This window comes from Geotrypetes seraphini, chromosome 3 (assembly GCF_902459505.1).
Source record: "Geotrypetes seraphini chromosome 3, aGeoSer1.1, whole genome shotgun sequence".
In the NCBI taxonomy this organism is placed as follows: Eukaryota; Metazoa; Chordata; class Amphibia; order Gymnophiona; family Dermophiidae; genus Geotrypetes; species Geotrypetes seraphini.
This window is the reverse complement of record NC_047086.1, coordinates 49,941,505-49,962,104: the sequence shown is the minus strand read 5'-3', so window position 1 is coordinate 49,962,104 and position 20,600 is coordinate 49,941,505. Positions and strand designations below refer to the sequence as shown.

At 42.2% G+C, this 20,600-nt stretch overlaps 1 protein-coding gene across 2 annotated transcripts in view; it reads left to right on the top strand.

Annotated features, from left to right (window-relative positions):
• CD109 (CD109 molecule) overlaps positions 1 to 20,600 on the top strand; it is a 295,729-nt gene that overhangs the window by 119,731 nt on the left and 155,398 nt on the right. For both annotated transcript variants that reach the window (XM_033937865.1, XM_033937866.1), the window contains exons 16-17: positions 10,350 to 10,421; positions 17,950 to 18,022. In XM_033937865.1, coding sequence (XP_033793756.1) covers positions 10,350 to 10,421; positions 17,950 to 18,022 — 145 coding nt within the window. The remainder of the gene's footprint in view (positions 1 to 10,349; positions 10,422 to 17,949; positions 18,023 to 20,600) is intronic.

The following is a 20,600-nucleotide window of genomic DNA, read 5'->3' as shown; positions in this document are numbered from 1 at the left end:
GTTAGTGGAAATAAAGGGTGAAAACCTGGTTAGAGGACAATGTTAGACCCAAGTTTTCAAGCAGCCATGTGGTTTCACAAAATGGCCACAGTTCTTTCTCAGACTGAAGAAGAAGGTGGGATCCAGTAAGCTAGTAGCTAAGCACTCTGGGAGATTGAGTCCCCCAGTGCACACTTTGTTTACACGTTTTACAACAATCTTTATATTTGTTTTATACAAGAACTGAGAAATTGCCCACATAAGATGGGGCAGAACATAACATAATACAGTGGTGCCTCGCATAACGGACGCCTCGCACAGCGAACGCTGCGCACAACGAACTTTATGCCGTGATTCGTACAACGGACTTCGTTTCACACAACGAAGTCGCCCGAGCTGCATCCTTCCGGGGTTCCTTCTCCTTACCTGCCCTGTCGCAGCCCACAGCCGAACGGAAATCTTCCCGATGTCAGCGCTGACGTCGGAGGGAGGGCTTAAGCAAAGCCCTCCCTTCCTCCGACGTCAGCGCTGACATCAGGAAGACTTCATCTCTCGAGGAACCTACAGTTAGAGCGAAACGGAGACGCTCCGTTGAGCGTTTAATCATAGCCGAGTGTTGATTGTATTTATCATCATATACAGTCATCAGTTGCCCTGGGCCCCGGATAAAAGCTAAGTACTAATAGCCAAATACTTTTTTGCTTTATAAGAATTGAGAAGTGTCTACGAGTAGGAAGAAGGCAATGGCGAACGAAAGAGGGGGGAGGGGGCGGTCCGCCTCGAAGAATGTGCACAGCTGGTCAGGTCCCCTGATCGACCGACAACAGGCCCGGCCGACAAACCTCCCTGCCCTGTAGCCGCGAATCTAAATTACCTCTTACAGCAGCTTCAATAATCCAGCTGCTGTAAGAAGGTAATTTAGATTCGCGGCTACAGGACAGGGAGATTTGTCCGACCGGGCCTGTTCTGTTGTCGGTCGGGTGCAAAAGCGCCACAAAGGTGGAGGCAGGGAGGGAGGAAAGGTGGAGTGGAGAAGAAAAGACGCTTAAGGGGGGAGAAGGCCGCTGAAAGCACATGTTGGAGCAGGGGATGAGAGGGAGGGAGAGAAGGGGAAATATTGGACAAGGGCAGAAGGGATGCTAAATCATAGGGTGACAGGCAGAGAGAACAACAGGAAAAAGAGTGGAAGCAATCTTGAACCCTGAGGGTGAGGGCAGAGAGAGGTGGTGAGATGATTGATCATGGGGAGAGGGACAAAAGGGAATAGAGATGGATAGGAAGATAGTGGAAGTAAAAGGACAGGGAGATGTATGTTTTTAGATGTATCTAAATAAAAATAATAACAAAAAATTTATCTTTTTTATGTCATCTTAGCATATTTTATGCTGCAGAACGAATTATTTTTTTTTACATGTATTCCTATGGGAAAACGCGTTTCACATAACGAACGTTTCACATAACAAACTTGCTCCTGGAACCAATTAAGTTCGTTGTGTGAGGCACCACTGTATAACATTTGTATACTGCATTACCCTTCAGATCTATGCAGTTTAACAACATGGAAAACTGCTACACAGAATGAAATACAAATTCAGTCTTTCAAAAATTTCCTAAATAAATACATCTTTGGGGAAGCTTTGTTGGATTGGATGGGGACTGTACTGTTTGCTTGGTGGTTCTTAGCTCTGTAATGCCTACATGGTGGAATTATTGTGCATTCGTATTGTACTGTTTTCATTGCGATTTTAAGTCAGATTTTTTTTTTTGCAGTGTATCTTGGTATGATTTCTGTCCAATAAAAAATTTTCAAGTTAAAAAAACAAACAAAACATCTTTAACAATTTTCTAAAGTTTTGATATGATGTAGATGTAAAAAATAACATTATTTAAGAAACCTAATCAGCACTGATAATTTACAATTTACACCTTGTAATTGATGCTAAATGGCACTAATTAAAAGTTACACGCTCAACTTGGTAGGTGTAGTCTATAAAGCTCTGCATGTCAGTTCTAGTGCGTGAATTTGTAAAGGGGGCATAACCAAGGGAGGAGCAGGGGCAGATCATGGGCACTCCTAGAATTTATGCACACTTTATAAAATACACCCAGTAAGTGCAGCAGTTAGGCACAGGCATTTAGCTCTGGTTTTCCATGGCCTAAATAGTTGCACCAAAAAGTTTTGACACATATTGGCGCTAAGCATGATTATATAAGATGCATGTAACTTTTACTAAGCGTCTTATTTCTATAGTGCTGAAAAGGTGTACATAGCGCTGTACATTTTAACATACAATAGACAGTCCCTGCTCAGAAGAGCTTACAATCTAATGTAGACAGGACATTATAGGGTTGGGGAGATTATGGTAGAGGAAATGATACAGTGGGTATAGGTATCTGACAGCAGTGAGTGGGAGTTAAGAGTTGAAAGCAGTTTCAAAAGAGTGGGCCTTTAGCTTGGATTTGAACATTGCCAGGGATGGATCACGACGTATTGTTTCAGGCAGCCTGTTCCAGGCATACGTTGCTTTAAGAAAGAAGGAACGGAGTCTGGAGTTGGCGGTGGAAGAAGGGGTACAGATAAGAGGGGCTTGCCCGATGAGTGGAGATCACAAGGAGGAGATAAGTGAGGAGAGATATTGGGGGGCTTCAGAGTGAATGCACTTGTAAGTCAGCAAGAGGAGTTTTAAACTGTATTCGGAAATGGACGGGGACCCAATGAAGTGACTTGAGGAGAGGGGTAATGTGAGAATAGCGGCTATCATGAAATATGAGTCGTGCTTCAGAATTTTTAATGGACTGAAGAGGTGAGAGACGGGTGCGTGGGAGGCCCGAGAGAAGTACATTGCAGTAGTCTAGTGCGAGATGACGAGAGCATGGATAAGGGTTTTGGTAGTGTGTTCAGAGAGAAGAGGACGGATTTTGGTAATATTATAAAGGACGAAGCAACAGGATTTGGCAGATTATTGGATCTGAGCAGAGAAGGAGAGAGAGGAATCAAAGATCACCCCCAAGCTGATGAAACAGGGAGGAGGATAGTGTTATTCATAGAAATAGAGAATGTCTAGAGGGGGGAGGTGAGTTTAGGTGGAAAGATTAGGAGTTCAGTTTTAGCCATATTCAGGTTGAGATGGCGGAAAGACATCCAAGCGGCAATGTTGGACAGGCAGGTTGAAATTCGGACCTGAACTCCCGTAGAGATATCTGGTGGTGAGAGGTAGATCTGGGAGTCGTTATCATAGAGGTGATATTGAAAACCATGAAAGGAGATCAGTATACTAAGAGAGCGGGTATATATGGAAAAGAGATGAGGGCCCAGGACAGAGCCTTGGGGTACATCAATAGACAACGGGATGGCGGCGGCGGAGGATCCATCGTAACAAACGCTGAAGGTACAACGAGAGAGATAGGAAGAAAACCAGGAGAGAGCAGAACCCTGATATCTCAGCGAGGACATGTTGAGAAGGAGGTGGTGATCCACAGTGTCGAAGGCAGCAGACAGATCGAGAAGAATGAGTTTAGAGTCCATTGGATTTGGCCAGGAACAGGTCATTAGAGACTTTGGCAAGGGCAGTTTCTGTAGAGTGGAGAGGGCAAAAGCCCAATTGAAGCGAGTCAAGAATATTATGAGAAGAAAGGAAGTCCAGGCAATAGTTTGGATAGGAAGGGGAGGAGCACATTAGGCTCTGATTCTAAAGTTAGGCACCTAGATTGGCACGCTTAGCCGATCTAGGTATGTAACTTAATTATTTAATTAGGCTTAATTGATGCTGTTAATTGAAAATCACAATTAAAGAGCAATTTAAAAACAATTAATTTAATGGTATGCACCTACAGTAATTTGGTAAGTTTTCAAGTTTTATTTAAAATTTGATTAACGCCTATCCGAAATTCTAGGCATTTTACAATAATAAAAGGTGCCTACAACTTCCAGGTAGGCACCCAGACCAGGGCTCCTACCAGAAAGTCAGCCTGGTTAGAGGCAGATCGTGGACAGATATGGGGCATGTTTTGCATCTTGGTGTCTAAATTGTACTTAGGTGTTGGTATTTAGGCCAAGAAAACCCTAGCTTAAATAGGGGGTGCCGAAGGTTTTGATGCCTGCTGGTGGTTAAGTCCAGTTAGGTGCGATTCTATAAATAATAATAATAACAGTTTATATACCGCAGGACCGTTAAGTTCTATGCGGTTTACAAAGATTAAAAGATGCTACAAATTGAGTAGAATTAACAAAGTTAAAAGCTAGTGATTAACAGCTCAAGAGATCAGTTTTTGTGGAGTAAAATTGTCCAGGTCAGTTACCTAAATACTTCAGGAACACATATGTCTTTAGGTGCTTCCTAAATTCCCCGTAAGTAGTAGGCATAAGCAATTGTTCCAGATCTTTACCCCATAGTGCTGCCTGATGTGAGAAAAGATGTTGATGTCTTTTAAATTTACATCCTTTAACCGGTGGAGAAACAAAATTCAAGTGTGAGCTTCTTTTATGTCTTTTGGTTGAGAGAGAGAAAAGTTCCGTTATATATTTAGGGGCTAAACCGAATAGTACTTTAACAGTGCCTAACTCGAGATTGACAGTTGCTATATGCTGCATTGCTCAGTACCATTTATAGAATCAGGGCTTAGTGCCTAGAAAGACTCATGCATCAATAAATTTGTTAGTCTTTAAGGTGCTACCTACTTTATTCATTTTTTTACAGCAGCTAACACATCTCTTTTCCAAGTTTTTGGATAAAATAATTATGGGGTAATCTGGCAAACAAATATCGGAAGCAATCTTTTTAAGTCTTTCCATAGGTTTTACATTTGGAAAGAGACATTTCTAAAATACTGCATCAGATACAGTTTATATACTACTACTTATCGCTTATATAGGTAGACCCCTGATCGATTTTTAGAGGGTTGAATTCATGAGGAGCTAGCTAAAATAAAGGTAGACAGCTGCAGTAATGAGAGGAGATCCTTGCAGACTAGGAGATGATTTCCATTGGATCCTTGTGCAGCTCTCGACCATGACATACCTGGGGAGCAGCCACAGCACACTGGTGCTAGGAAGTTCTACATAGTTTGCCTATTCTTCACTATTGTAAATATGATACTGAAACAGCACCACCTACTGGTAGGAGCGTAGTTGGAGGACTTCCATTCGGCTTAGAGCAGGGGTCTCAAAGTCCCTCCTTGAGGGCCGCAATCCAGTTGGGTTTTCAGGATTTCCCCAATGAATATGCATGAGATCTATGTGCATGCACTGCTTTCAATGCATATTCATTGGGGAAATCCTGAAAATCCGACTGGATTGCGGCCCTCAAGGAGATCCCTGGCTTGAGATCCCTGGCTTAGAGGGAAGAGTGCTTTCAGGACACTATTACTACTAGATCAGCTCTCTTATCTCTTATGGTTTACATTCAGGTACTCAAACATTTTTCCTTATCTGTCCTGGTGGGTTCACACTAGCAATGGGGCAATGGGGTATTAAGTGACCTGGGGCAATGGGGTATTAAGTGACTTTCCCAGGGTCAAAAGGAGCAGCGCAGGATTTGAACCTACAATCCCAGGGTGCTGAGGTTGTAGCTCTAACTATTGCACCACAAAATTTCAAAAAGATAGATTTTTTTTATTGTGATGCCAAAGTTTTAGGTGGGCTTTTACAAAGCTGCATTGCTGAGTTGCTCATAGGAATAGAACGAGCAACTTGGCATTTAGTTTGCACTGCTTGGCAGTGCAGCTTTGTAAAATGAACTGTTAGTGTTTCCTGAAGTTGCAAGATTCACACAACTTGGCTTTAAAGTAGAGAATGACACGGTGGCGGTTTACCCGCGGCCACCGCATTTTAGCCGCGGGTCACCCGCCGAAAACGGGGAAGAAAACTAGCAGTCGCTGCGGCGACGGGGACAAGGCCATTCACCGCCCGCGGGGCGGTGAATGGTTTTGTCCCCGCAGTGAGGCATGAAGGATCGCGCGGTCCCCGCAGCTCACACCCGCCTGCCCAATCGATTCTAGTGTTTAGCCAGCTCTCTCCCTTCTCCTCACCTTAGTTTGTAGATTTTCTTTTTCGGCGACCCGCACGCTATCAGAGAGCCGCGCACCCGCTGCTGCTCAGTTTCATCTTCTGCTCTGACGCAACCGGAAACAGGAAGTTGCAGCAGAGCAGAAGATTGAACACTGAGCAGCCGCCCGTGCGCGGCTCTTTGGGAAAGCATGCAGGTCGCCGAAAAAGAAAACCTATAAACTAAGGTGAGGAGAAGGGAGAGAGCTGGCTAAACACTAGGATCGATTGGGCAGGCAGGTAGTGGCTGCGGGGACCGTGCGATCGCTAGTGTTCCCGGCTCAAATTGGAAGGAGGGCGTGAAAGGGAAAATGATTCTGGGCCAAGGGGATGAAGTCGGAAAGAAAAACCCACAGCAGGAAAGAAAGGGAAGGACTGGCAGGTGAGACAGATGCTAGAAGCAGGGGGGGGGAAGAAAGAGGGAAAAAAGCTAGATGGGGTTGAAAAGAAGAGACACACTGGTATGGAAGAGGAAGATAGGGGAAATCTGGACACAGGAAGGTAACAGAAAGAGGGGAAATTATGTGCATGGGGCATAGGGACAGAGACATAAAGGGGACATGCCATGGGGATGGTATATGGACACAGGGGGGGCAATGACAGATACATAGGGGAGATATTAGAAATGGAGAAAATAGGAGCACAGAAGCGAGATGGTTTGTGGGGATGGGACAGGGACAGAGCTTGCAGGCTCCAGTGGCTTGCACAAATTACATTGTAACGTGCCATGAAAATAAGAGGAAGGAAGGTAGATAGGCCACGCGAGAGAAGCTGAAGGGTAGTAGAAAGGAACAGATGGTAAAGGAGGGAGGGAAGGGTGGTGGTGGAAAGGAATAGAACAGACATTGAAGGAGGGTGGAGAGGAACAGACCCCCAAGGGAAATGTGGAAGACAGAGTGGGAAGAAGACAGATGCCAGACTATGCGGGAGCGGAGGGAAGAAGATGGGTGCTAGACCAATTGGGGGGGGGGGGTTAAGGGAGAGGCACAGTAACAGCAAATGGAAGACGCAGAGAGAAGACACACAGTGGATGGAAGGAATTCAATGAGAAGATGTGGAAAGCAGAAACCAGACAACAAAGGTAGAAAAAAAATTTATATTTATTTATTTATTTTTTGCTTTAGGATAAAATAGTATATTAGTTGTGTTGATAAAAATTTATAAACAAAGCCCTGCCAGCTGAACATCTCTTTCTCTAGTTCAGCAGCAGGAACTTTGATTTATAAGAAAGGAATAAGCTAAATATTACAGTACTAAGGCTTATATGGATGCAGCGGGGACGGTGACGGGGCGGTGAATGGGATGGCAGTGGCGGTGACGGGGCGGTGAAAGGGATGGCGGTGACGGTGACGGGGCGGTGAAGGGAACGGCGGTGACGGGGCGGTGCAGAGGATGGTGGGCCGGTGACGGGGACAGATTTTTTCCCCGTGTCATTCTCTACTTTAAAGTCTTAAATACTGGATCTTGGAGCCACACTAAAAATATTTTTTTTCATAGAAGTATATATCTGTTTGGGGATTCTCTACAGTTGGATGAATTTGGGTGAAGATATATGAGTTTTAGAAGTCTTATTTTAGTGTTGCCTGTAGTGTGAGGATTTTTTTCATCTCTTGACAATGATTGCCTTTTAGTTGCTTTATGATGATCATTTCTTTCTGCTTGATGTGGACATTATGTATATGATGAGGTTTCATATATCTTTATGCTGAAGATTTCTATTTTAAGCACTCATAGGAATGTTTATTGAAACTTAATGATTAATGTATTATGCTTAAGAACATAAGAATAGCCTTACTGGGTCAGACCAATGGTCCATCAAGCCCAGTAGCCCGTTCTCACAGTCGCGAATCCAGGTCACTAACACTTGGCCAAAACCCAAGGAGTAACAATTTTCCATGCTACCGATTCAGGGCAAGCAGTGGCTTCCCCCATGTCTTCTCAATAACAGACTATGGACTTTTCCTCCAGGAACTTGTCCAAACCATTATTAAAACCATCTATTCTATCTGCTCTTACCACAACCTCTGGCAATGCGTTCCAAAGCTTAACTATTCTCTGAGTGAAAACTTTTTCCTCCTATTGGCTTTAAAAGTATTTCCCTGTAACTTCATCAAGTGCCCCCTAGTCTTTGTAATTTTTGATGGAGTGAAAAATCGATCCACTTGCACCTGTTCTACTCCACTCAGGATTTTGTAGACTTCAATCATATCTAATCCTGTGAGTCGCACAAACCTAAACAGGCCCTAGGCGACTTGAAAAAGGAAAAGGGTGGCTTGGGCAAAGAGGGGGAGTAGGGAAGAAAGTGGTGGGGGGGAGAAAGGAGGAGAAAAACCTAATCATACTAAGCAAAAGAACAGATGCGTATGATGATCTTGTAAAATTAATTGTCAAAGAGTAGAGTTTCCAGTTTCTTTTGGAAAAGGGCGTGGTTGGCTTCTGTTGTTATTGTCTCTGCGAGATCATTCCAGATTTTGACTCCTGAAAAGGTGAACATGGATTGGAAAATTCTTCTGTACTTGAGATTTTTCATTGAGGGGAGGTTCAGTTGAATCCTGTTAAGTAGTCTGCGAGAGGCGGATCATGCATCAGATAAGAGTTTGATGAGGGGGCGGCTGAGTTACCATAGATTATATGATGTATAATGCGGGATGTTTTGAATTTTATTCGGGATGAGATGGGTAGCCAGTGAAGTTGTTTGAGGTAGATTGAGATAGTCATATTTTTTCAGGCCGAAAATGAGCCTTACTGCAGTGTTTTGAATAAGCTGCATTTTGTGGGTAAGGGTGGTATTGACTCCCAAGTAGGCGAAGTTACAGTAATCCAGTTGGGATATTATCATCATCTGGACAATGAGGGCAAAATGATGCTGATGGAAGTATGGCTTGATGAGTCTTAATTGTTTCATGGTGAAGTGGGCTTTCTTTTGAAGATGGGATACTTGAGGTTCCATGGTTAATGTGGAGTCCAGGATGCAGCCTTGAATTTTAGAGGTTTTATCTACTTGTGTGTGCTTCCAGATTGGAGCATGATGCTTGTTGGTGCAGTTTGTTGGACGCTGTGGAAGTAAAGGACTTTGGTTTTGGAGGCATTTAGCTATAGTTTTTGAGTTGTTGCCCAGGTTTGGATTTTTTCTATGTTATCTGAGATTTTCTTGATGGTGTCAGCTTGGTTTCCTGCCCCTGGTATGAAGAGTAGGATGTCATCCACGTATGACATTATGCTCTCAACTTCAAATTGGATGTCCCCGAGTGAGCTCATGAACAGGTTAAATAGAATGGGAGAGAATGGTGAGCCCTGCAGAACTCTACAGAAGGGCTTTCAGCTGTTAGAGTACACATCTTTTTTGTCGGTGTATTCTCTGTTCATGAGGAAGTCAGTGAACCAGTTAAGAACAGTATCTGTTACTCCTATCTCTGAAAGTTATGTTATGAGAAGGTGGTGATCAACAGAGTCAAAGGCTGCGGATATGTCAAATTGGAGAAGTATGGCCTGCTGGCCTGTACTTAATAGTTGTTTGATTTTGACTAGCAATGTGAAGACGAGGAGTTCTGTGCTCTGTTGTCTGATGAAGGCATGAATGTTGTTCTGCTGTTCTAGATTGTTAGTTGCTTGCTTATGCGTGTTTTGAGGAGCTTGGTAAGAATGGGAATGCCAGCAATGTAGTTTTAAGGAATAGAGAGATCTGTATTTGAAGAGCCCTAACTGTTTTAGTCTTTCCTCATATGAGAGGAGTTCCATCCCCTTTATTATCTTGGTTGCTCTTCTTAGAACCTTTTCTAGCGCCACTATATCTTTCTTGAGATAAGGAGACCAGAATTGAACACAATACTCCAGATGAGGTCACACCATGGAGTGATACAGGGGCATTATAACATTCTTAGCCATGTTAACCATTCCTTTTTTAATAATTCCTAGCATCCAGTTTGATTTATTGGCTGCCGCTGCACATTGGGTGAAAGGTTTCATCGTATTGTCTACGATGATACCCAGATCCTTTTCTTGGGCACTAACCCACAAGGTGGACGCTAGCATCCGGTAACTGTGATCAAGGTTATTCTCCCCAATGTGCATGCTTAATTTGAATTCATATGTTATGCTATGTTATGTTATGACACCCTATGGCTTTTTCTGTTTTATGCTTTTCTGTTTTTATTTTTCATTTGATTTGATATGTTGTATCTTTATAAATTTAAAATTTTTTTTCAATAAATTAATGAAAAAAAAAGATTTCTATTTTATTATTCTATCTCTTTGAATTGTACAATTTTAGAAATTCTAATTAAAGTAAGAAAAAAATGTTCTTTATATTTTATTTTATTTGTCTTAGGTGATCCAAGAGCTAGATAGCTACAATAAGAATCATCATCATCAGGTCATCAGTTCCGCTGAAGTTTTCAAGGTACAGTCATCAATATTTCTTTTATTTTCCTTGATATTTTGTTTGGAATTTTTTTAATTTTTGTTGTTTTCCATTATACATGAAATCAAATTATTCTGCCATTGTAAAATTCCTGAACAATATTTCTGTTGGGGTTAGCTGCATGAATTCTTTTACTAAAAGACTTGAATTTTCTACAAAATTGTAAGTATTGCTTGCTAATAACACACATTTGAAAGTGTTCATATTTCTGTTTGTAATTATAGATCAAACAACTCTGAATAAGAGCATAATTTTTTTCAGAGTGGTCCTTCAAGTTATCTAGTTGGCAAGAATGATCGGCAAAATATCATCTCAAACTAAACACAGAAAACCCCAAACTATTATGGTTTGGACAACACGTACACCTAATTCCATCTACTACTGTATTAGTATTGCAAATGGAGTTAACTTCAACATCGAAAAATCCTCTAAGGTTTTGTGAGTCATTTTGGATAGCTCTCTTTAGTTTTGAAGACTATGGGACTCATTTTCAAAGCACTTAAGGCTCCTTTTACTAAGGTGCGCTAGCGTTTTTAGCATGCGCTAAATGAAAAATGCTAATGCCAGCTCTATGGAGGCATTAGCGTTTAGCGTGTGCGGTATTGTAACACGCGCTAAGTGCACACTAAAACTGTAGTAACAGGAGCCCTTAGACACAAAGTTTGTCTAACATGATAAGTTTCTATGGTACTTCTATGGTACTGTGTGTCTAAGTGCTTTGAAAATGACCCTCTGTGTAAACAATTTAGTCAGGAAATCGTTCTTCATACTACAAAAGTTAAGAAGGGTCAGATCCTATCCTATTTTTTCCAGAATCATTTCAGGATACTATATTTATTTTAAAATTTATGGCCCACATATATCTATGCAGATTACATCATTACATACACAATTCAATTACAATACAAAACATAATAACAATTTCTACAAATAGATTCATATATTCAATTTTCACAAAAAGATGAAAAATGAAATGACTCTTAAATGCTTTTACAAACATATGTGTTTTCAGTACAATCAACTATTCTGTCCTTACTGGACTATTGCAATGCACTACTTTTGGCAATTTCGGTGAAATTAATGGAAAAACCTTCAGCTAATAAAGAACACTGCATCCAGACTCATATTCTATACATCATGATTTGATCATGTCACACTGCTGCTCATTGAGCTACACTGGCTCCCAGTAGAAAAGCAAGTTGAATTCAAGCTATGCTATTTAGCATTTAATACCCTATATGGAAATGTTCCAGATAGTTTTCCCAGATTTACCAAACTATTAGGTAGAACTGCTGAACATTGAAATTCTGATTGCTTGACCCTATCATTCCCAATCCTAAAATGTATCAAATATAAGAGGTATCATTGTAAACATTTGGAACTCACTTCCAAATGAGATTTGTATCACTACTGCACATCAAAAAACAGACAAAACTGCAGAAATGACAGTGTTCTGGACCTTTGCTTTATTTCTTCCAACAAACTTTAAAACAGTCTTGAAACGCAATCCACATTTGTGCTTGTCGGACCTGACTTGGGCCATGTTTAGGGAAAAACACCTTTCTTGGGGGTCCAAATAAAGAGTAAAGGGGTTGTATGCAAATGTGGAAAAATACTTGGTTAACAAAGTACGAAGGAAAACTCTAAAAATGAACCACTGTGGCGCATTAGTGAGCAAATACTTGTAATTGAGGGCTTTGGGGGGGGATTGGATTTTTTAGGGCTCCTTTTACAAAGCCATGTTAGCGGCTTTTTTTTGCGCACGACTTTTAATCATGCGCTAACCCCTGTGCTAGCCAAAAAAACTACCGCCTGCTCAAGAGGAGGCGGTACTGGCTAGCGCAGCCGGCAGTTTAGCGCGCGCTATTATGCACGTTAAACTGCTACCGTGGCTTCGTAAAAGGAGCCGTTAATGTGTATTATTTCCTTGTTACCTCTGTACCTGTGTTTCATATATTATTTTGTTTTTTATATTCATAAATAAAAGTTTTTTAAAAAGAAAAAACATATACGTTCACAAAGGCTTATACAAACCGCTAGACTGGGTATTCTGAAAAGATGGAATTGTGCATATATAAAGAAAAGAAAAATCTGAAAAAGCATGCAAAGGTGACTATACAATATGTGATTATATAAAAATATAAGTCGTAATGTGGAAAAAGCTTTAAATAAAATGAATATTATTACATGATAACTAGGCCATTCAAGAGAAAAAGCAACTATGCCAAAAAAGAGGGGATAAACAAAAAATATTGATGCAACTTTGAACAGATTGAAATGTATATATCTTACTTAAACAGAAGTGATAAATGTTGCTGGGATGGACAAAAACTGCCAAGAAATTATGCCATTTAAAAAAAACAAATAATAAGCAACTTACTTCTGTGTGAAAGTGCTGAAATTGGTACCAGCGAGAGCATTAGGAAATCCACACCAGAGTATGCGCCTGAAACGGCTTAAAAAAAGCCAAATAGACAAATGTAGATTGTCACATGGACATAAGTAGAGAATGACACGGGGACCGTTTACTGCAGTAAACCGTGGGTCACTGCAGTAAATCCGCAGGAATGGAGACCTTTGCAACTGGTTCACCGCAGGAATGGGGACAAGACCTTTTACCGCCCCATGGGAGTGGTGAAAAGTCTTACTCCTGTGGTAAAAAAAAAAAATTGTGCCTGTGTCAGACTCGGCATCTCCTCCCCAGCTCCTCTTGGGCCTATTTCACCTTTAGGAGCCAGCCATGCCATAGTGAAGACAGAAGGAACCTAAAACCAAAGCCTGAGACCAATGTGATTTGAAGAATAAAATTACCAGACTACAAAAAGAAAAAAATAAATTTATTTTATATTTTGTGATTAAAATATTTCAGATTTGAAATATGTATCCTGCTAGAACTGGTATTAGACATAACTGGGGACCGCAAAGTTCAGGCTGTGCATCTTTAGCTTCCAGCTGGCTTAGTGCTCTCTCTCTGACTAGGGGGCAGTTGCCTAGTTGCACTCACCTAACATATCAAAAACATTATTCTTGCCATGTGTGACTAAAGTATTCTGTTAGCTTGATTTTTCTATGCAGCAGTCTGTAGTAATTTGGCTTGTTCATTGTTCATAATAGTGAAAAATGGGTTTGTTGAACCTTGCTCTGTTTTATTTGTGTTTATAAAATGACAATTGTCAGAGGAGAAGCTTCCGCCCACACACATGCCACTGCAGGGCAGCACAAGCAGGCTTCGCCAGCATCAGTTTCTTTTCTAAAGCGCCGCGAAGGTAAGGGGAGGGAGGGAGGGAGATAGATTTGGCTGGAGAGAGGGAGGGAAGGGGCCACGCACACGATCGGTGACTGCGTGCCTTCCCTCCCTTTAGTTTCTTTATGCCGCGAAGGTATGGGGGAGGGAGGGAGATTCTCGGGCTGCTGAAGGGCGGTGAGGTGGCGAGAGGGAAGGGTGGATGCTGCAGGGACGGGGCGGTGAAGGGGACGGCGGGGACGAGGATGGGGCAATGAAGGGGACGGTGGGTTCGAGGGCGGGGCGGTGAAGGGGTTGGCGGGGATGGGGCGGTGAAGGGAATGGTGGTCCGGTGACGGGGACAGATTTTTTCCCTGTGTCATTCTTTAGACATATCAGTGAATCTGCACTATGGATATGAATATCTTACAAGGGGTGTAAATCTTCTACAAGTCGTCATCAAAAACAGTGGTTAACTTATCCACAATTTTGTCTTACAACCCTTATTAATGTATGTTTTTAATCTCTTAATCAGGATCCTCAGCGGCACCACTTAGAGCTCAAATTATCTCATTGCTCTAAGATTTATGTGTCAACTCGTCATCGGGTCCCACTTTTTAATCTTATTTGTCTATTTAAGACTTTAACTTTTATGTACATTGAACTTATTTAAAATTATTTTAAGCATATACTTAGCTTAGAGTTATGTGGTCTCTGGCTAGGGATCTTACTGCCAATATATTTCGCCTGCTCAGCTATGTCAAGGCTCAACCCTTATCAAGACATAAAAGCTGTAATTATTTCTTGTTCTTTCAGAAACAATGTAACCCAGTTTTAAGTTACACGCAGCAACAAAGTATCTATGCTCTTACCTAACTATATGGGTAAGAAGGGATGTGTAAGTGAACTGTTTTATGGAATTTGGGATTATTCAATAAGTTTAATGAAGTTTCTAGTGGAAAAGTTATTAATAATGGTTAAACTTTTTTCACTGAATGTCAATGGGCTTAATCACCCAATAAAAAGGAAGAAGACACTCAATTTTTTAAAGAAGGAGGACGCGGATATCTATTGTATATAAGAAACACACTTATCCGCCATAGAATCAAAAAAGTTAGAAGAAGGATGGGTAAAGCATTGTTTTTTCGCTCCTGCTGTGGGTAAAAAAGCAGGGGTAGCTATTCTGGTTCATAAGAAATGTTCAGCAGTATTCAATTGAGATCTGCAGATCCCTCAGGAAGGTGGGTTCATGTAGGCATGAGCTTGGGGAATAATTCCTTGGCGCTCTTTAATAATCATGCCCCTAATTCCAATCAAGCAGAATTTTTCAAAACTAAACTAAACTAAACTAAATCTTGGGTTTATATACCGCGCCATCTCCACATTTGTGGAGCTCGGCACGGTTTACAAGAATTGTAATGAGAAAGGAACTCCAAGGGAGGGATGGGTGAAGGTCAGAGAGGGGAGAAAGTTAGCGGGCTGGGATGTCAGAAGAGGAGGGAGTGTTAGGTTTTTGAGAAAAGCCAGGTTTTCAGATGTTTATGGAAGGGTTCGAGGGCACTCAGGTTTCTAAGAGGGGAGGCAAGGCTGTTCCAGAGCTCGATGAATCTGAAGAGGAGGGAGGTCCCCAGTTTTCCTGGGTGGGAGATGTCTTTTAGTGAGGGGAAGGATAATTTTAGTTTTTGGGTAGGTCTGGTGGAATTAAGATTTGAGGAATTCCAGGAGAGTGGAATTAATGGAGGAAGGATGCCGTGGAGGATCTTGAAAGTTAGGCAGATGCATTTGAAGTGAACTCTGGAAATTATCGGGAGCCAATGAAGCTTGGAAAGAAGCGGTGAGACGTGATCAAATTTACTTTTTGCAAAGATAAGCTTGGCCGCGGCATTTTGAATCCGTTGGAGTTTGTGAAGGTTTTTCTTCGTTAGGCTTATGAAAATAGAATTGCAGTAGTCCAGTCTGGAGAGGATGATGGATTGGACAAGAACAGCGAAATGATTTTGGTGGAAACAGGATCTTACTTTCCTCAACATGTGTAGGCTGAAGTAGCATTTTTTTACCAGGGAGTTGAGGTGGTCATTGAAAGACAATGTGGAGTCAAGGATGACGCCTAGGACCTTGCTGGAGAATTCTAGCTGCAGAGTGGAGCCAGAGGACAGTGGGATTGAGGTGGGTAGGTGAGCTAATTTTGGGCCGAGCCAAAGGAGTTTTGTCTTGGTTTCATTCAATTTCATTTGGACGGTGTGGGCCCAAGATTGGAGGTTCGAGATACAAGAAGATATGTTCTCTGAGAGATTGGTGAGATTCGAGTCGACCTCGAGAAGGACAAGGATGTCATCAGCGTAGGTGTAAATTGTTTCAAGGGGGGATAGATGGAGGAGTTTTAGAGAGGTCATGTAGATGTTGAAAAGGATAGGAGATAAAGGTGAGCCTTGCGGGACTCCACAGATTGGTGTCCAGGGGGGGGATGAGGTGCCATTCCTATTAACAGTGTAGGATCGGGAACGGAGGAATTTTGAGAACCATTCAAGGACTGTGGAGGTGATGCCGATCTCGGAGAGTTGGTAGATCAGGATATCGAATTGCAGGAGGACAGCGAACTTGTTACGGGAGTGGAGTTGTTGAACTTTGGAGATTAGGGAGGTCAATAGGGATTCCGTGCTGAAATTGGGGCGAAAGCCATATTGGTAAGGTAGGAGAATGGAAAATTTCTCTAGATAGGATGAGAGTTGGGTCGATATGATGGTCTCGAGCATCTTGGTTAAGAGAGGAATATTTGCTATTGGGCGATAGCTGGATGGTGAGGAAGGGTCGAGTTCGGGTTTTTTCAATAGAGGGGTTAAGGCGATATGGCCCATTTCTGGGGAGAAAAGGCCCGAATGTAGGGCGGAGTTTAGGAGTATGGTAATGGAGGAGATGGCTTGAGTGGGTATTTCATCATAGAGGTAGGAGGGGAAAGGATCTAGAGAGCAATTGCATGATTTCAGTTTGAGGCAGAGTTTGAGGATGAGGGATTCAGATATATGTTCAAAGGCTGCCCAGAGTCTGTCGGCTGGGATATTGTTAGAGGTCGTTGGAGTAGAGTTGGAGTCGGTGCGAACTAGGGAGTTGTAGGAGATTGCAGGTGGGAAGGAGCAGCGAAGGGTGGTGACCTTTTCATTGAAGAATTTTGCTAGGACTTCGGATGAGGGAGAGGAGGGGAGAGAGGTGGAGTCTTTTCTGGAGGTTAGAGAGCGCCAGATTTTGAAAAGTGTACTGCTCTGGTTGTTGGATCTGGATATGTTCTCACCGTAGAAGTTTTTCCTAGCCTTTTTTAGTGTATCGCTACTTCATATTTTTTGGACTCAAACAGCCCCAACTGAAAAATTAGTGATTACTTATGGCATTACTTATGACACTATCCAAAATACACTTTCACAAAATACACTTTCACAAGAAAAATATATATATGATGTCAAGTGGAACATGAACAGCATTGCTTAGGTTTAAATGTGATGTGCCATTAAAATGGAGGAAAAAGCCTCAGACTGAGACCCTCCCACCTTCACAAAGGTGGTTAACAGGTGGTTAGGCGATAACCTCACTGGCAAAAAACCTCCATTGCACTCCCAAACGTAAAAACCTTAAACAGGGCTTTGATATAGGAGATGCGTCTAGGTGTCCCAATGGAAGTTTGATCAGATACGTTACACCCTGAGGCAGCAGACTTGTGAAACGCTGGCCACCGTCAGTGTACCGATCAACAGAAGATAAGTTGAAAGTTATTTCTCCTATCATTCAGCACTAACAGCCCTGTTTAAGGTTTTTATGTTTGCGAGTGCAATGGAGGTTTTTTTGCCAGTGAGGTTATCGCCTAACCACCTGTTAACCACCTTTGTGGAGCTGGGAGGGTCTCAGTCTGAGACTTTTTCCTCCATTTTAATGGCACATCACATTTAAACCTAAGCAGTACTGTTCATGTTCCACTTGACATCATATATATATTTTTCTTGTGAAAGTGTATTTTGGATATTACTTAGTTTTTCACAAAATCTGAGTTTTTTCAGCTATTACTTATGACACTCAGATGCCCAGACTGACATTGCACTTACAGTTCCGGGACTCAAATTTCTAATCTCGGTTTATATTTCAGTCAACCTTTTTTCTTCCCTGTGAGTACCTGAATAAATTCATGTAAACCATTCTGAGCTCCCTTGGGAGAATGGTATAGAAAATTGAATAAATAATGTACTGTTTTGAAAGACACATTCCAAATAAATTTATATACTTCTATTTTGTTTCCAACAGAAATGTAACCTCGGAATACTAACTGATGCTAATCTTACGGAGAATGACTATTATCCTTGGCGCATGTATGATGGTAAGTGACCTAACTCATGCTGAAGAAAAGTGGTTTCTTCTGTATGGTGTACTTAGACTCTGATTTAGACAGCAGATCACGGAATTTACCCTTCATTCTGTAACTTTAGTGTCTAAATGTAAGCGCCATTTGTATGCTAAAATTATAGAATACTGAGATACAGTATATGTTTATGAATGATACAACTACTTGCACACATGCTAATTGGGTGTTAAGTAAATCTCTATAACTTTAGTACACAACTTGCAGACCCTCAAGTTCTGCATATGACACATTATTGTGCACGCAAATTGGTGTGCACAGCTGAATTGTGTGCACGACTTGTTTAACAAGCCTAATCGGCGCCAATAGTAACATATCATAATGGATGCTAATTGACACTAATTAGAAGTTATGTTGATAGGCATATTCTATAAAGTGCTGCATACAAGTGGACAATCTCTCCCTAAGTAAGGGGAAAGTTCCCCTGGACTGGAAATTAGCTAATGTCGTTCCTCTGCATAAAAAGGGTTGCAGGGCAGAGGCTGCGAATTATAGACCGGTGAGTCTCACATCAATAGTGTGCAAACTCATGGAAACACTAATTAAAAGCAAATTGGACACGATCTTGAATGAAGGGAATCTTCGGGATCCCAGTCAGCATGGATTCACCAAGGGTAGGTCCTGCCAATCCAATCTCATCAGCTTCTTTGACTGGGTAACAAGAAAGTTGGACTTGGGAGAGTCTTTGGACGTCGTGTACCTGGACTTCAGGAAAGCTTTTGACAGTGTCCCACACCGCAGGCTGCTAAGCAAGATGGAATCGATGGGGTTAGGAGAGACACTAACTGCATGGGTCAATGATTGGCTGAGTGGCAGACTTCAGAGAGTGGTGGTTAATGGTACCCTCTCTAAAACATCGGAGGTGACCAGTGGAGTGCCGCAGGGCTCGGTCCTGGGTCCACTCCTTTTCAACATATTCATAGGGGATCTGACTCAAGGGCTTCAAGGTAAAATAACACTATTCGCCGATGACGCCAAACTATGTAATATAGTAAGTGAATGCAGTTTACAGAATTATATGGCGCAGGACCTGCTTACATTGGAAAGTTGGTCCTTAACCTGGCAGCTAGGCTTCAATGCTAAGAAATGTAAGGTCATGCACCTCGGAAGCGGAAATCCATGCAGGACGTACTTCTTGAACGGAGAAACTTTAACTAGGACTTCAGCAGAACGAGATTTAGGAGTAATCATCAGTGCAGACATGAAAACTGCCAATCAAGTGGAGAAGGCTTCATCTAAGGCAAGGCAGATATTGGGTTGTATCAATAGAAGTTTCGTCAGCCGAAAGCCTGAAGTCATAATGCCGTTGTACAGGGCCATGGTGAGACCTCATCTGGAGTACTGTGTGCAATTCTGGAGGCCACATTACAGTAAAGATGTGCGCAGAATTGAATCGGTTCAACGGACGGCCACCAGGATGATCTCGGGGCTCAAGGGTCTCTCGTACGAAGAGAGACTGAACAAATTGCAGCTCTACACTCTTGAGGAACGTAGGAAGAGGGGAGACATGATTGAAACATTTAAGTACCTCACGGGACGTGTCGAAGTGGAAGATGATATTTTCTTTCTCAAGGGACCCTCGGCCACAAGAGGGCACCCGCTCAAACTCAGGGGCGGAAAATTTCATGGCGACACCAGAAAGTATTTCTTCACAGAGAGAGTGGTTGATCATTGGAACAAGCTTCCAGTGCAGGTGATCGAGGCAGACAGCGTGCCAGACTTTAAGAATAAATGGGATACCCATGTGGGATCCCTACGAGGGTCAAGATAAGGAAATTGGGTCATTAGGGCATAGACAGGGGGTGGGTAAGCAGAGTGGGCAGACTTGATGGGCTGTAGCCCTTTTCTGCCGTCATCTTCTATGTTTCTATGTTTCTATAAGTGCGCGAATCTGAAAAGAAGGCATGACCAGGGAGGGGCATGGGTGGACCATGAGCTTTCCTAAAATTTACACCAGGTGTACACCTGGCTGGGCCTCCGCGTGTGCGGATCGCTGGACTTGATGGACCGAAGGTCTGATCCGGAGATGGCAGTTCTTATGTTATGTTCTTATGTTCACTGTTAAAGAATACGCCTGATGCATGCACAAGTTAGGTGCAGGTATTTAGGCCTGATTTTCCTTGACCTAAATGGGTGTGCCTAAACGTTATTCAATACACTGGCACTTAGAATGATTCTATAAGGTGTGTGTACCTTTTATGGAATCATGCTAAGTGCGGCCAAAAAAACAAACAGGATGCTAGGAATTATTAAAAAAGGGATGGTTAACAAGACTAAGAATGTTATAATGCCCCTGTATCACTTCATGGTGCGACCTCATCTGGAGTATTGCATTCAATTCTGGTCTCTTTAACTCAAGAAAGATATAGTGGCGCTAGAAAAGGTTCAAAGAAGAGCGACCAAGATGGTAAAGGGGATGGAACGCCTCTCATATGAGGAAAGACTAAAACGATTAGGGCTCTTTAGCTTGGAAAAGAGATGGCTGAGGGGAGATATGATTGAAGTCTACAAAATCCTGAGTGGAGTAGAACGGGTA